This window comes from Eptatretus burgeri, chromosome 17 (genome assembly GCF_056783735.1).
Source record: "Eptatretus burgeri isolate ZD-2024b chromosome 17, Ebu_testis_v1, whole genome shotgun sequence".
Taxonomy (NCBI): Eukaryota; Metazoa; Chordata; class Myxini; order Myxiniformes; family Myxinidae; genus Eptatretus; species Eptatretus burgeri.
Window position 1 is genome coordinate 7,294,080 of NC_140977.1, and position 17,381 is coordinate 7,311,460.

Here is a 17,381-nt window from a genome sequence, read left to right on the forward strand (position 1 = left end):
ATATATATATATATATATATAAATATACATAAAAAAATACAGAAATATATAAAAAATACAGAAATATTTAAATATATATTTAAATATATATAAAAATATATATATATATATAAAAAAACTAAAGAAACACACTGACTATGACATGATGCTGATGTCATGTACATACATTACAACACCACCACCTACAAACTAGGAGGCATCCTTGTGGTACTGAAGCCTTTTCAGGCCGAGATTAAAGCCTCCGGTCTCGAGTAGACGAAGGCAGAGATGTCGATCTTGATTTCGCCCTTGTTGTGGGCTCATCAGGACAACAAACTGTTGATCGCTTATTCGTGACCACATAAGCCTCATTAACAGAACTGAATCGAACCCCCTAATTTGACGAGGCAGCTGGGCACAGATGCTATTTCCCATTCAATATTCGTGGGAAGCTACTTGTGTGCAAGATAGGTAGATATTAATTCAAATTTATGTGAAAGTCAATTTAATATCAGTTACGTTTTGAGTATATAAAAACAAATTAGGAAATCGAAAAAGGTTTATTATTACAATGAAAGCATTCAGGAAACAACTTGTGTTCATTAAAAAAAAAAACTAGTGCATGCCCGTAGGTGCAAAAAAACAAAACAAAACTCAAACCGCGTGCCAGAAACAACAACCACACAAGCCGTCTCCATACCCACCTTGAGAGTGATCCGATGTGGAGGCATACCAGATGGACAGAGGGTGTTCAGGAACTCAGGCTTTTACAAATGATCACCCTCAGATTCCGCTGTATCGACGCTACAGCAAACATATTCCTCCCCTGGAAATATAGTTGTCATGTTTTGATAAATTATTTTCGGAACAATTTTTCTTCAATAAATAAATAATAATAAAAATTGTCTACATGTACACACCTTTATGTCGTTAGCACCTCTTCATAAACAACATTGTTGAGGAAACGGCACTTCTTCTTTGTTTCCTCGTCCAGGGCAAGAATGCGGAGGCTGCTGAATCTGCCAACCCTACTGGTCGCCACAGAAAACTGACCATGGCTGAAGAAGTCTCTCGTGCAGAAGACACCAACATGGTGTAGTGACTGCACTTGGGATTTATTCACAGTCATGGCAAAGCATGGTCGTACCGGAAACTGCCGACGCCGCAGAGTGAATGGGAACATGTTGTCAGATGGACTCAAGGTTATGCGTGGAATGAGCAATGTGCGTCCAGAATTGACACCCATCACAGATTTTGCAACCAACAGATTTGGAAGGATCTGATGGATGATGTACCTTGAGCCATTGCAGTGCCCGCTTTGCTGGTCGAAGTTTCGTAGCAGCATGATCACCATACCCACCTTGAGAGTCATCCGATGTGGAGGCATACCAGATGGACAAAGGGTGTTCAAGAACTCAGGCGGATACAAATGATCACCCTCAGATTCCGCTGTATCGACGCTACAGCAAACATGTTCCTCCCCTGGAAATATGGTCGTCATGTAGTCATTTACCTGATCGACTTCGGAATTGGTCGGACATAGTATAACACGCTCGCATCGCCACTTGGGGTTGGTAATGTTGTTGTGCAAACCCTCGTACACCCAAATGACAATATCCTGAAGTTTTTCACCTGGAAGAATGAGCGGTTCCCTGAGCTCAATAGCAAATTCACCCTCTTCTGGATTGACAGGAATCTTCCCTTCTCCCAGATCCAGCAGGAATTTTGCAAAATCAGATTCGTCCTGTTGTTCTCCAGCACCCTGCATGATCCTCATGTTTACTGTGAGACGAAGTATCTGCACTTTTCTCCACAGGTATGAGCTCTTGAAGCACCTTCCAACTATGTCAATACGGCTACCGTGTGGCACAACGGTAAGGATCTGCCTCCAGTCACCACTGAAAACCATTGTGATGCCGCCAAATGGTTCCTCTGAGCCCCGAAGCCACTGGAATGTTCGATCTGCTGCCTCCAATGCACGACGATCCATCATTGAAACCTCATCCACCACCATTATATTCGTCATTCGTATGAGTGCTGCAGTGGTGTCATTTTCACTGATGTTGCAAGTGGACTCATCAGTGAGAATGAGAGGACACTTGGTCCTACTATGGAAGGTGACCCCTTCAGGCAGCAGAGTAGCTGCAATACCACTTGCAGCAGTCGCAAGAGCCACTTTGCCCTTTGCTCGCACTTTGTTGAGTATATGAGACGATGTGAATGTTTTCCCAGTCCCACCACTTGCATCAACTGCAATCATCCGGCCATGTCCGTGTTCCACACCAGTCATCACTTTATCGACAACAACACGCTGCTTGTCATTAAGAAGGCACTCTGTTTGAGCGACGTGAGCCTCAAGTTCTCCTATATTGTGCCCTGTTTTGTGCTCGATAACGCGGGGAATGCGAGATTTGATATGGACTGGTTCAGGCTCAGGAAGGCCAAAGCTCTGACTGAGCGAAAAGCCGTGCCTCTCAATTTTGTCCCTCAGCTCCAGGAGCACTTCACTCACAATGCGTCCATTTGGCTCATTCACACCTGCTGCACGCATGAAGTCCTCGCACAGCACATACTTGTACCTTTCCCAGAACTGCACGTGGTTGCCTCTGAGGACGAATATGAGCATGTTGGCAAATACTTCGCGGACTGCAGGGCCAAATGCAATATTTGCAGCCTCTTCCATAACAGAATCCACCTCCTGGTCATTGTCAACGATGCCATACGCAATGCAGGCTGCCCGATAGGTCTCCATGACCCTACCACCAACACGACGGAGATCCTGAAAGCATGTGCGGCCAGGCACGTGGTACAGTAGCATACGTAGATAGTCCAACTCGGCATTATGTGATTTGATGGAAATAATGGGTAGCCGCCCAACCGTATCAGCCTTACGGTTATCCTGGAAACTCAGCCTTCTCTTCCGCAATTGAAACCTTTTCCTAAAGTAGGTGAAGTGTTGGAACACATTCTGTATGGCACCTTCGTCATTGAACGTGATCACCTGCTCATCCTGTAGATGGAGTGCCAGCATCTCAACTGGTGGGTACTTGCTTTGAATTGGGAAATCGTATATGCGCCAGTATCCCTCAGATGCGGTGATGTAACGCCCTAGTTCGTATCGTGTCACTTATCATGTCGTAATGCCTCTCACATCCTCTCATGTGGCTCTAGTCTGACCAGGCACTGGTCCGGGCCCTTTTCAAGGTATTTGTACAGGTACTTCACACTGGTGACAGCACATACAATCTCAAGGTTGATGTGAGCATCGTACCCAAGGACAATATATGGATTGTAAGGCACAACCCATGCATTGTTAACTAATACGTTAGCACCGCCTCGTATTATCTTCATGATGGGATCACCAGGTGCTGCTTCTGCTCGTCTTCTGTACAGGTGATAGGAGTCATCAGAGAAGCTTGTCGTTTCTCATAGGGCTTTGGGATAGTCCTTTGTGCACTTCCGGTCTGCCATGCAAGGGCTCGAGATGTTCCATTCCCCACATGGGCCGTGAATCATGTGTGATGTCACAATACGGTGTAGTTCAGGATTTGTGCGTTTGTCAGAAATCTCAGCAGAGACCACGCGATCGACATCTGCTGGTGTTCTGGGCTTGTCGCGAGGTACCACAGTCAGGAGCATGTGTATATGGGGAAGGTGACGCTTTTGCGTTTCCTTCACCATCACATAAGCGTCCACATGCCCCAAGATGTCATGCTTGAGGAGGTCTGTGAGGAGTGCTTCCACCTTCATATGAAACACCTGGGCGATGATATCAGGTGTTTCATTGGCTGCCTGACCCTCAAAAAGCGATTCTTTAATTTCTGGCCACTTTGGGTTGCAGGTGAATGTTAGGAAAAAATCAGGTTTTCCCTTGACTCGGACCAAAGCCATTGCATCCTGAAACTCTTTGGCATACCAACGTGGCGACCCATAAATTGACGGCGGCAGAATGGTGAGGCGTCCAGGTAGCACCTCAGCGTCACCGTTCAACGCATCAACGATGATCTTATACTTTTCTGCCTTAATTGACTTCTGGTTGCAGCGAATCCAATTGAGACGGTGTGACTCAATTTTTGCCATCTTGTCGCACACGTACTGCTGTGTCAACTTTCCACCATGAAGTAGTAGATTGAAGTGATGAGTAGGATCACGTACTTGGAGATGGTAGCGGTAGAAAGATGTTGGCGTTATCCCTGCCAACTCGGTGTGGTACCCCTGGGAGCCGCAGGGTAGCAGAAGTATGTATGATAGAGGGTCATACGCTGGATGCATGGCGTCTATTGTCTGTAAACCTCCTCCTCTGAGGTGAACACCGACTGCCAGCCTTCCAAACTGCTCTGTTGTCATTGACCCTGGAGCAATGACAGCCACATCACTGTCTGGTGAGGGAAGGTTGACGGTACCATGATGAAGGTCTCGGCGCCACGTGCGACCTGTTAACACAATTTTCAGTTCATTAGCGCTATCATTATGAACCACATACTCAATGGCTGATTTGAATCGCTGGACGTATGGGTTGCACTCATGAATGGCCTGTTGTGCTCTTAGCAAAAACTGCTCATTCAGGCTACTGTTCGAAGTGTGAGCACGATGATACTCCAACTCATGGGCTGGATCGTGAAAGTAGATCTGAGCAAAGCGTGGAGTACAACCCACATCGGCAAGAGGAGCACCAACGTAATGGAAAACCTTACCTTGTATGCGCACTCCAGGATTGAAGCCAGGCATACCTATCTCTCGGACACCAATACTTGCCATTGCCAGTGCATTGTTGTACTGTTTCGCGTGCTTCACAAAGTCCTGGTTGAGGAAAATGTTTTTAATAGCATCTGGAGGTTGTGATGGAATTGAACCGGGTTTTGGATTCGTAAGATCATGCTTTAGGTTGATCTTGCCGTGGTTGCAGCAAAATCCTCTTCTGTCCTCGTTCCACACAAAAGCTTCATCCGTTTCAGCTGCACGACGCCTTGTCACGCGCGTAGTGTCGCGTGTCAAGCGAGCAGCTTGTGCTTCGTCCGATTCTATTGTGCGTGCACGACGCGCAGCTTCCTTCCTTCGCTCTTGAAACGACAACTGGATTGGGGCAATGTTTCAATTATATCGGACCAACCGTATCATAAATGGCCATAACTTGGGAAACACTTGAGAAACAGCTGAAACGGATGAAGAACGACATCAAACCTTGAAAAGGCACATACTCAGGTCCCAAGCGTCAATTGTGACATCATAAAAAACACAAAACAATTGTGATTGTGACGACACTCGTGACGTCATCGCACCGTGTCGTGTCATTGGTTGATAAATCAATGGCCATAACTTGGGAACCACTTGTCCGATTAATATCAAACCTTGAAAAGGCACATCCTCAGGTCCCCAGCAATATTCCTGGCAAGTTTCAATGAGATTGGACCAGTGGTTGTCGAGAAACGGTGGTTGCAGACACACACATAGACAGAGACAGACACACACAGAGATTGCTGGAATTATAGATAGGAACCACTTGTCTGTTTGTTCCACAACTGTTTCGTAACTTCATCATGACACGCAGCTTCGTTCCTTCGCTCTTGTAAACGACGACTGGATTGGGGCATTGCTTCAATTATATCAGACCAACCGTATCATAAATGGCCATAACTTGGGAAACACTTGAGAAACAGCTGAAACGGATGAAGAAGAACGATATCAAACCTTGAAAAGGCACATACTCAGGTCCCCAGCATCAATTGTGACATCATATCAAAAAAAAAAGAATTGTGATTGTGACGACACAGCACAGTGTCCTGTCAATGGTTGATAAATAAATGGCCATAACTTGGGAACCGCTTGTCCGATTAATATCAAACCTTGAAAAGGCACATACACAGGTCCCCAGCAATATTCCTGGCAAGTTTCAATCAGATCGGACCGGTGGTTGTCGAGAAACGGCGGTCGCAGACACACTTACAGACAGACAGAGACACACACACATAGATTGCTGGAATTATAGATAGATAATAAAATGATTGAAATAATCAACACCAGGTACATTAATGCAAATTACAAGAAAGCACAACAAAAAGTTTCAAATTAGTGAAAATGTGAAATTAGTTTTCATTTGCTTGTTCCCTTGCTTGAAAGTCCATGAGTGGCTTCAGAATGGGCCAAGGAAGAAACTTTCAACAGAACAGCATGTGAAGATCCATACTTTGCAATGCCAGGAAGAAACTGGCTCGGTACAAGATAAGAAAAGGCGAGGAAGACCCAGAAGAACCTCCCCAAGGCAAGACAAGCACTTGAAGTTGTTCAGCTTACACGACAGAAGACAATCAAGTCAGCAGCTGACAAACTAAATGAGAGCAGGCCTGAACATTAACATCTCCTTCAGCATTGTGCACAGAAGGCCGAATGCAGGAGGTCTCTACGGCAGAGTTGCATCAAAGAAACCACTGTTGAGACCACAGAACAAGATGAAAAGACGTTTTCAAGGCAACACCAACATTGGGCAACTGAACAATGATCTGATGAATAAAAGTCTGATGGTGTAAATGATTACTCTGGTCTGATGAATCGAAGTTATTTTTTTTTTAAAGACTCAAGAGACGCCAGTTCGCATGCCAGACCTGAAGAACGTTACAATACACAATGTTTGCAGCCTACTGTGAAACACCAGGGAGGCTCTGTGACTGTCTGGGGTCGTATCAGTTTTTGGCGTCGGAAAAACTTGTTGAAATCAATGGGACACTAATAAAAGAGAAGTACAAGCAGATACTGCAGCACCATGCAGCTCCAATGAGTATTAGAAATTGTTTAAATCGGAAGAGGATTCATTATCCAACAAGATAATAATCCAAAACACACTCCAATGTAGGAACAAGGTTACACTTTGTGTCTGCCTTTTGCATTCTTGAGTGCTATCACTTTTTTTTTTTTTTTACTTGGAGCACACCGAGTATTGACTGAAACTATAAAATGACACTGGTCTTGTTATCTACTTTTAATTTGTTCCACACGCATTAATAAAGGATGTTAATTTACAGCAATGCAAAACAAATGCAATCACACAACTTATCACCGATAATTATCCGTGATATCACTTATCACTGATATCGGCGATATCACTACAGCTAAATCACAATTACAAATTATAATTTGACTAATTTAACCTGAAATATAAATATACTTCGAATAACCCACACAAACTTTTACATGGTACAATATCGATACACGTGTCCACAAATTATAATTCCAAATTAAAACCAAAATAAAAAATAAAAATAATTAAATTGGTACAAAGATGTGGTTTTCTGCCTGTTAAAGAACATTTCTCAAAGTTTTGTCAGGATTTAACATCATCATCATCATCCGAATCCAAACGTCCTTCTGGGGACTGCGCTCGAACGACTCACCACCGTGTTCAACATCCTCACCATCCGTGCGTGGCCGTCCTTCCCCCTTCCTCTGCAGGATGCTACCAGTTTCCATAAACTTTTTGTTCCACTCATGAATCCTTTCAGCTCGATGGTGGCTGCCTTCCTTTGGTCTTCCTAAAGCTTCGTTGAACCGGCGTCGCCGATTTGGTCTCTATAAACCAGGCAACACACTACTTTTTTGTGGGGACATCATTTGCTGGAAATGTGACATCACATGTCACAACACACCTGGAAACAAAAAAAAATAATAATACATAATCGATCCATAACATCAGACAGACGTTGACAATCCTCATTAAAGAAGTTATTAAATGAAAACACAACCACACATATTTGCCTTTTTCTGTTAAAACAATTCTGATTTCGAGTCAATCAGTTGCCAAAGCAAGTTCAAATCCCATATGCCATAAGTTTTTGTCCAACGTCTACTCATGTCTGCCCTGCACGTACAAACTCCTCTTTCAGCCAGCGATATAGAAAGTAGAAGCTTGGCCACCGGTGACATCAGTGTGCAACCCTCATTCCCCAACCTTAAGATCGTTGCTCGTCGTGTAACGGGCAATCCAATTCTTATCATCACGCTTATTGCAGCGTTCCATTCAAAAGACCGAAAGTAGGTCACGGTGCCCCGATAGGCTATAACCTTAAGTCACAATCATTTATTTAGGACACTTCACTCCTGCGGTTTTAACCCTTTGGCTCTCAGTGCGCAACGCACGCACGTTTCCCCCGAACGGGCATGTATAAAGTCTGCAACATTCGTTTGCGGCGAAAAAACCGGGTCAGATGCTTTCGAATTTAGTACTTAGCGGTCCCTTTGATACCATGAGGTCACTAATGTGCACACGTGACCGTGCTCACAGTGCCGTTGATACCGCCAAGACTGTGCACACGTGATTGCGCTCGATACCGCAGATTCACTCGGAGGACCCGCTCTGGTGGAACTCGGAGCCCACCACGGCTCCCTCTGTTGATAAAACATCATCCCCTCCCTCTGGGGGTATGAAGGTGTCAAAATGTTATGCTGGATAAGCTTTGGGAGCAAATTTGTGCTGCTGTCGCACCAGGGGTCCGGTCCTCCACTGCAGGAGGAAAGCCTTTTTCCAATCTCAAACATATATAATATATAAAATAATGACTGTTTTTACAGCCATTTTTCCCTGCTGTGCAGGGGTTAGGCTTTTTCTTGAGGCAATGTTTTATGGCCGGATGCCCTTCCTGACGCCAACCCTGGTCGCCTCTTACGACACACAGGGATATGGTACACCTATTCTAACCTGGGCATACACCGGGACCAGTACACTGGCACTCATTTCGCCGACCTCGGAAGGATGACAGGCTGAGTCAACCCCCTGGTGTTAATTCAGCAGCCAACGGGGCTTGAACTCAGGACACTGGGATCCCAAGCCGCTGCCCTAACCACTGCGCCAACACCAGGCTCCAATCTCAAACATACAAAGTGAAAACAAAAATCAAACGCCAGTTCACCATGATGCCTTGTTTTCCATTTCCTCAAAGAGTGGGCGAGTCGTTTGGGTGGTGTGGGCAGTGGATAAAGAAGTGAGAGTTGAAGCATCGAGGTGAACCTCCTCAACATGGAGGGAGGGGGGGGGGGTTTCCATCGCCAGCGATCCAGTCACAAAAGGAGAAATGAGATGTGTTATGATACCGATGGGATGAGAGCTCCATGGGGAAAGCCACAGAGAGCTTAATCAGCTCGAGGGAATTCCACGGCTCGAGCTACAGCTAAATCACAATTGCAATGATGTACATTGCAATTCCGTCGTACATGGTGAGTTTCCATCCACACCAGGCCAAAATGCACGAGTTTGGAAGAGCTGAGAGTCGGCAGGGAAAGTCGAAGCAGCTGGAGTGAGAAGCCAAACAGGGAGGTGGTAAAGAGTGCCGGAGCCACGTCCGTTGTGAATGGTTTTCGGGGTTGGATGAAAGGCTGGGACGGAGATGAATCGTTTCGACTCGAGTGTGGGTTGATGTCCAGCTATACTGCTCACGCTCAAACCCCTCAACTTCCGGTGCAGGTTTATTACAGACCAGATGTGAACAGGTGGCAACTCGGGGGGGGGGGATGGGCACGATGTTCATCCCACATCATGGGGGGTGGGCATGAGTGGAAAAAAAAAACAAACCCAAACAGTAACCGATGTAAGTGAGAGTCGAGTGGAATGGAAGTCAACACCGAGTGATGCTGTATTCCTAAAACTATTAATTAGTTTATAACCTGTGCAAACTAAATAACCGTCTCGGTGTTGCAAGATCACGAGTCAGAGTATGGTAAAATATCAAGATTACCGCAGGAGAATCCCATGTAAACCTGTTATTGATCATGGACTGCTTATGGGATCGACTTGAACTCGGATTACCAGCAGCGTAACTGAGCAGCACCTTGCCCACCTGTGAATGAGATTGCAGCAAAACTGTCACATGATTAAGTCAACAGAGAGATGCTGCTTGGCACATCTATGTTGTGCAGGGTGTAAACCCCTCACCGCACACTGTACCCCACACTGTTCCCCATACGCAATCATGCTTCAAGCTCCTTTCCCTTCCTCTTGTCTCAAACTTCTCTTTTCTCAATTTGCTCCCAACCTCTCCCTTCCTCCTTTGCATGCAACACACACACACACACACACACACACACACACACACACACACACACACACACACACACACACACACACACACACACACACACACACACACACACACACACACACACACACACACACGGTCGCCGAAATAGGTGACCCTTTTTGTCAGTAATTCTGTTTGTTCGTTTGTCATCAGCATAATTGGTAGTAAGCGTGGGTGGATTTTGACCAAACTCGGGTGGTAGGTACATCTTATGACCTAGCGCTTTGGAAATTGTGATGGTTACTAGGGATGCTTTGGTACCTGAGCAACAGCCGAAAAACCTTCAAAATCGGTACCGTTCACGCGAAATCAATTCCGAAAGCCATTATCCCACGTAGGGTTATGAAATTTGGCACGAATGATCTACAGGTGATGTTCCATCAAATATATTCCGGTTTTTGTGATATATGGAACACTTTACCCACAGCGCCCCCGACAATTAGGGTATGCGCGAAAATTGGCGAAAATTGAAGGCCCCCTAGCGACCAGGTGAGTGCATCGATACGAATGAAACTTTGCAGGTTCATGGTACTCAATGAGTACTACAACTTTGCCTCAGGACATATTGACCGATTTTGCTTTGGTCAGGGGTCAAAGGTCAATTAGTGCAAAAATCGATAATATGCCTTCGCGTGGATCAAAAAAGCTGGAGGTGCCTTCGTGCAAAATGCTACTTCTCCTGGGGTTATGGTAGGATGGTCATGAAAATTCACACTAATCGTCTGGAATACATTGTGCACAAACGATCGAGCCGGATTTTCGATCTAGATCTTTGTTCACCCACAGCACCCCCTCAAACTTTGGGGATTTCCGATACTTTTCATTCAAATGGATACCGAGTTGTTTTCAGTAGATGTAACTGGATGAGATTTGATATGCATAATCTTAAGGTGATTCCCTATCCACTATATGACATCCATTTTGCTCGATATTTTATAGTTTCCATGCTCGGCAACCCATCGCCGCCTACCGGCTTGTGTATATATATATATATATATATATATATATATATATATATATATATAAATATATAAATATATATATATATATATATATATATATATATATATATATATATATATATATATATATATATAAACCCGATCCCCCCCCTCCCACACTGCCCCCAAAGCTTCCCCATGGGCAATCACATGATCAAAAATAAATGTATGTCCAAGCACGAATGAGACTTGAAGTTACCTTTATATTGCTGCAAGAAACGTAAATACTTTGGGCATCAAGATAGTCACAAAATAAATGATCCAAAAACGCTGGCAATCCGCACCGAGCGTCACAGTCTGTTCAAAAGGGTGGTGCAGTGGTCATGCGCTTTTGGTTCGATTCCCGACTCGACTACAAACTGTCAGGTTCATACTTCACAAGCAGGGTGTTGGATTAAGTGTGCCAACCCTCGAATGGAACATCGAGTTGAGGACCCATCTGTGTGCATCGATTGCTGGTGCACCTTGAACATGACATGGTGTCTGGCACCCTGGCCAAATTGCTGTCCCGATTATACACCTCTGGTTGAGGAATGTGACTGCCTCCATATGGCCAGCTCAGTGAAGGACGAGAGAGAGAGAGAGAGAGAGAGAGAGGTCGAGATAGAGAGAGAGGTCGAGATAGAGAGAGAGAGGTCGAGATAGAGAGAGAGAGAGGTCGAGATAGAGAGAGAGAGGTCGAGATAGAGAGAGAGAGAGAGAGAGAGAGAGAGGTCGAGATAGAGAGAGAGGTCGAGATAGAGAGAGAGGTCGAGATAGAGAGAGAGAGGTCGAGATAGAGAGAGAGAGAGGTCGAGATAGAGAGAGAGAGGTCGAGATAGAGAGAGAGAGGTCGAGATAGAGAGAGAGAGGTCGAGATAGAGAGAGAGAGGTCGAGATAGAGAGAGGGCGAGATAGAGAGAGAGGTCGAGATAGAGAGAGAGAGAACGAAATAGAGAGAGAGAGGGCGAGATAGAGAGAGAGAGGACGAGATAGAGAGAGAGAGGTCGAGATAGAGAGAGAGAGAGGTCGAGATAGAGAGAGAGAGGTCGAGATAGAGAGAGAGAGGTCGAGATAGAGAGAGAGAGGTCGAGATAGAGAGAGAGAGGTCGAGATAGAGAGAGAGAGGTCGAGATAGAGAGAGAGAGAGAGAGGTCGAGAGAGAGAGAGAGAGGTCGAGATAGAGAGAGAGGTCGAGATAGAGAGAGAGGTCGAGATAGAGAGAGAGGTCGAGATAGAGAGAGAGGTCGAGATAGAGAGAGAGGTCGAGATAGAGAGAGAGGTCGAGATAGAGAGAGAGGTCGAGAGAGAGAGAGGTCGAGAGAGAGAGAGAGGTCGAGAGAGAGTCGGAGAGTCGGAGAGTCGGAGAGACAGAGAGAGAGAGACTAGAAGTGTCTCATCTACGCCTCATCAGAGCTGCTGTCACCAAGTGGTGCTGGTCGTGCCTCCTCAGCCTCAAGCCTTTGACTGGTGAAGGCAACCACATGGAGAAGTCCACTTGGCTCGACCACCACACTGGCTGCACTCGCCTTGCAGATGGAGAAGGGACAGAAGGGTGAAAGGGTGTTGAGCATTAGTGAGTTTGTCATTTACACCAAAAGCAGCATACAAAGTGTATTATGATGCAACCAAAGGAACACAAATATAATCCCTCCCCTTACCACCCCTCACCCCCCTCCCCCCAACCAACCCTCAACCCCCTCCCCTCCTAGCAAATATCTAATAAATAGATGCACCTTTGAGGTCTCAAGCACATCAATAGCCCATAAAGAGATTATAAAAGCACCACCAAGATCAATTCCCTGTTTTTGAATGAAGAAGCCCAAAAAACAATCTGCAGTTTGTGGTTAAGATCCCCCAGCTGCGAACCGATAAGCCAGGCTGGAACTTGCGCTGGGGTGTTGCACTCATCGGCATTGTTCTTGCACCACCCAACGAGCAGATGGACAATGGGCAGCCCTTGGGAATCCAGAAGGGCCACAAGTCTTCATGCAGTGGAACAGAGAGTATCAATGACAGACGGTGGAGTGAGGGATTTTACCTGTTGGAAAATTAATATGCTCTTTGCCGTAGGTACACATGATCCAGCTGCACCGATATCCCCTTCCCTTCAGAACAATTTTCCCTTCCCTTCCTTTCCTCCCACGTGACCGAATATCGAGACAAGTGGTGTTGTGTTTCTCAAGTTGAGCACAGCAGTTCAGTCAAGCACCTCAATTAAAACAAATAACAGATAAGCACGGGATAGAACACGCACAGACACGAGCACACGGGATAGAACACGCACAGACACGAGCACACGGGATAGAACTCGCACAGACAAACAGTGCCAAAAAAAAACAACAAGGTATTCGATTCTTTTGTGATCAGATTCCAGGTATGTTCAAAACAAAAGATGACTTCATGTTATGACGTGATGCATGACCTGGTGAAACCCCACGACGTGTGCAGCTTGGGGGTTCGAGGGGAATTGTGTTATAAATCAGAAAAATGGCACGGACTTTCCCAGTGCTGGTAATACAATCGCATGTTCATTTCAATTGCATGTTTACTCAACAAGGCTGACACATGAAGGTTTTGTCAATTAATACACTTTCACTTCCTTCTTTTTGTTTTCCAAAAAGCAAAGCTCAAACCTGGGAATAAATAAATAAATAAATGAATAAATCGATGATGATGTGCAGTCTCTGACAGATGAATTGAGGAATGAAAGAATGCCCCATCAGGGGGTTCGACCTCTCGCCACAAACGCGGTGCGTCATCGATTGCAAAAACCGGTAAACTCGATCCGAGAGACGTTTTGTACCTTTCCTCCAGGAAGGCTGAGCACCGCGGTGCTGGGATACAGTGCCCCTGTGGACTAGTCTTGATGGAACGGTCGTTATCGTGATAAAACGCACTCGACCTGGGCTGACATTTATGGAACGTGGAGGCCATCGGGGACGGATCTGTAACGTTCCCATCACGTCCCACAAACCGGTCCTTCACCTCGCGGGCCTGATTGATGGCGGCTCTGCTATCCGGAAAATCCAAACATTACGCGCGTACACAAGCTGCTGGAAACCATGCTTCCCCGGTCACCCACGATCTCTCGTCATCCGGCCCCAAGGTCATAAACCGAGCCGCCCGGACGCTCCCCGGGCGAGTGATTTATCACGGGCGATGCTTTCGCACCCACGGTCCATTTTGCATCACCGTTTATTTTGCCGGGGTACGGGTTGAGCGACACGTGCCACATCTTTTGATACCTCTTTTGAAAATGAAGTCCTCAAATAAAGTTGTGAAGCAATCCATGGCCTCGAGAAAGCAATAAATAAATAAAAGCAACAAACACATCGACAAATGATGCTTGTCCTTCTCGTGCTTGTGCGGGCTGGCAGGATGTCCGCACACTCGGCGATAAGCTGTCGAGCCTGGGTTTGAATCTTTGCCGAGCTGCAAACTGTCATCTTCTCGCAGGTACGGCGAGGCATCAATGAGTGTGCCCGTCCCTCGGATGGACGTTAAACCGGGCGTCCCGTCTGCCGGCGTTAGTTGGTGGACGTTAAAGATCCCACGATGTCCTTTGTGAAGAGCAGGCGAACTAATGCAGACACCCGAAACAACAGATTACATATTCCTGCCCACAACCTACAGGGGGCACTGCGACAGTGACAACAGCCGTGCCCTCAAGCAACGACGCCATTCACAGCCATACGCTTCATACGAAAGAAGAGGGAACACGCTGCGTTTAGGTGGTAAGCGACTTGAGCATCATCTCATGCAACCAGCTTCTGTCAACCGAGCAGACGGAGCAAGGGAATCAAGGTATTGAAGTCAATTTCGGAAAAGTTCTTCATGACCATTCGTGAAATTTCATTCGGATTGGGTGTGAGTGGACTTCACGTTTAAACAAAGGGAACTCGTGGGGCCATTGCAGCAGAGCGACTGGAAATGCTACCTGAAGGACAGAAATTATATATTTGATAATGATTGTGAAGAGACCTCGGTGCCTGGAAAACACCGTGAATACCAAGACTGACGGCCTATGGGGTTAAAAAGGGGGTTCGGTGCTTGGCTCGTAAGGAAGAATAAACCTATCACATACTGTATAACTGAACTTACCTTTAACGATGAGGATGATGATAATGATGATGATGATGATGATGGTGCTAAAGAGGAGAAAGATGAGGGTTCCTTTTGAGGGTTCTTCCACACACTACGGACATTGAGTAAACGTTGGCCCAATGTCAGCACTACTGTTGGCCCAACGTAAATTTGTCCATTTGCCAAGTGTTAACCCTTGGCCCATCATGTTTATGTCACATGGCTCCCATTGGACCAGCCTTGGACCAACGTTGGTGAAGAGACGTCACTTTTACTGATGCTGTGCTGGCTTGGACTTTTCGTTTTTGCGACCATGAGTAGCCAAGGGCTACGGATGCTAAATCGTACTACAGAGAATTCACCACAAATTGTGAAAACTGCGAATAGTAAATGTTCAAATACAGAGGGTTCACCTGTACTGCAGTTACTTATGAGGTGTGATGAGAAATTTACAGACAACCAGTCAGGGATGCTGTGTTGGGGGGGGGGGGGTGACCTTGCTGCATGATGCTCGCCCTAAGGAGAAATGTGACGACTACTGCTCCAGCGGAGAGGGATTGGGAAGGTCTGAATCATCCTTCCGGACTTCCGGTTCCGGTTTGGAGCGTTGACAGGTCTTCTTCAGGGCTCTCTGCTGACGATCTCAAAGTTAAGTTTCCGGTCGTTATCTGTCCCATTTTAAGTGTTCATTCTCTCACTTACATGTTCCCGTGTGTTCCTAGTTCGGATTTGTTTCAAAAATTGTGCTATTTTGTGAGATTTTGTCGACCTTGTCTGACCGGATGCTTGAGGCCAACGCTTGAGGCTTGAGGCCTACCGGTTCCCCTCGGTGTACGATCGTGTTTTGTTTTTTCTTCTTTTTTTGTTTTGTTTTCTTTTGTTTTGTTTTCTTCCAATTACCTTCAATTTCTATCTTCCCCACTTTCGTCACGTCCCCCATCCCTCCCTCCCAACCAATCACTCGATTTCTTATCTTAAATAAAATTTAAAAAAATAATAATAAAAAAACGCTACCTTTCTCCTTCCTCACTCACAACTCTCAATTCTTCTTCTTCTTCTTCTTCTTCTTCTTCTTCTTCTTCTTCTTCATCTCCTCTTCTTCTTCTTCTTCCTCGATTTTTTCTACAACACTTCCATGACCTAATCTGTCAAAAACTCTCTCAAACATTAATAATAATAATAAAAACGATCTCTTATAATGCTTCCTCTTCCTCTTTCACAAGTGTGGTACTCTTTACTGTATCAGAATGCACTACTCTTCTGCTATTTAAACAAACTGCTCTTCATTAAAAGTGTGGACCTCAAATATCCGGGGCCTTCGCTCAAACCTTTCAGATCTTTCCATACAGGTTGCCACTGACAAACCAGACATAATCTACCCAACAGAAACTTTCCTCCCCCAAGACGTGTCTGACTCCCAAGTATCTCTCCCTGGTTACTCCCTCCTCCGGTATGACAGACCTGAGCCTCGCCCTGGTGGAGGAGTTGCTCTCTTCATCAAAGACTCTATTCCTCACTCTCCATGCACTGCCCTCACTCCCCCACACCCCCAGGAATACCTCTGGCTACGGCTGCCCTCCACTCCCACCTCATGTTTATATGTGTACTGTACCGTCCACCTAACAGTGATGACTCCATCTACACCTCACTATCCGAAAACATGGACCAACTTCTATCTTCTCATCCAAACTCTCTCTTCCTCATATGTGGCGACTTCAATCGTCATCATGCCAGTTGACGAGGTGTGGGTACCTCTCTCACCTGTCATGGCACCTCAGCAAAAGCTTTCTGCGACTCAATCGGCCAACTTCCCGACCCGGATCTCAACCAATGGTACTCCATCTCTTCTGGATCTGATTTTGACAAATTTCCCTGACAATATCTGCTGCTCTTCCTTCGCTCCAATCGGTTCTTCGAACCACGTGCTTGTCAAAGTGGACATCTCTTTGGCTGTTATCAGAGAACCACATCACCGCCGTCGAGTCTGGCATTTCACTCAAGCCGACTGGCAGGGTCTCCAAGCAGCCATCAAACTTATAGACTGGTCTCCTATCTTTACTTTCTCCAACATCAACTCATCCTGGGAATTCTTTCAAAGAAACGTGCTCTCCCTCATGCACAGATTTATCCCCTCTCGTGTTCAGTTGTCCTACCCTTCCTCCCGCCCTTGGTTCACTGAAGCTTGTGGTGAGACAGTTGTCCTGAAACAACTTGCCTTTGCCTCATGGAAAGCAAACCCAACTGAGGGCAATCTCAGTTTCTTCCATAAAGCTCA

General features: G+C 45.9%; 2 protein-coding genes across 7 annotated transcripts in view; both read right to left on the minus strand.

Moving 5' to 3' along the window:
- LOC147009194 (uncharacterized) overlaps positions 1-11,029 on the minus strand; it is a 53,102-nt gene extending 42,073 nt beyond the window's left edge. For 2 of the 6 annotated variants that reach the window (XR_015053108.1, XR_015053109.1), the window contains exons 1-3: positions 9,699-11,029; positions 900-7,616; positions 684-805 (exon numbers count right to left, since the gene is read on the minus strand). Coding sequence is in view for 1 of the 6 variants with exons in the window: in XM_085863407.1 (XP_085719533.1) it covers positions 902-3,010 (2,109 nt within the window). In the remaining 5 variants the exon portion in view is untranslated. Of the gene's footprint in view, positions 1-199; positions 7,617-9,698 lie in introns of those variants that run through there. The other 4 variants (XR_015053105.1, XR_015053107.1, XR_015053110.1 and 1 more) reach the window with 3 other exon arrangements.
- Positions 11,030-12,779: 1,750 nt separating this feature from the next.
- The window catches only part of EMSY (EMSY transcriptional repressor, BRCA2 interacting), a 65,302-nt gene continuing 60,700 nt past the window's right edge, over positions 12,780-17,381 (minus strand). Inside the window, 2 exon segments of the mRNA XM_085863414.1 lie at positions 12,780-12,895; positions 12,898-12,979. Of these exon segments, the coding sequence (XP_085719540.1) occupies positions 12,795-12,895; positions 12,898-12,979 (183 nt within the window). The 3' untranslated portion in view covers positions 12,780-12,794.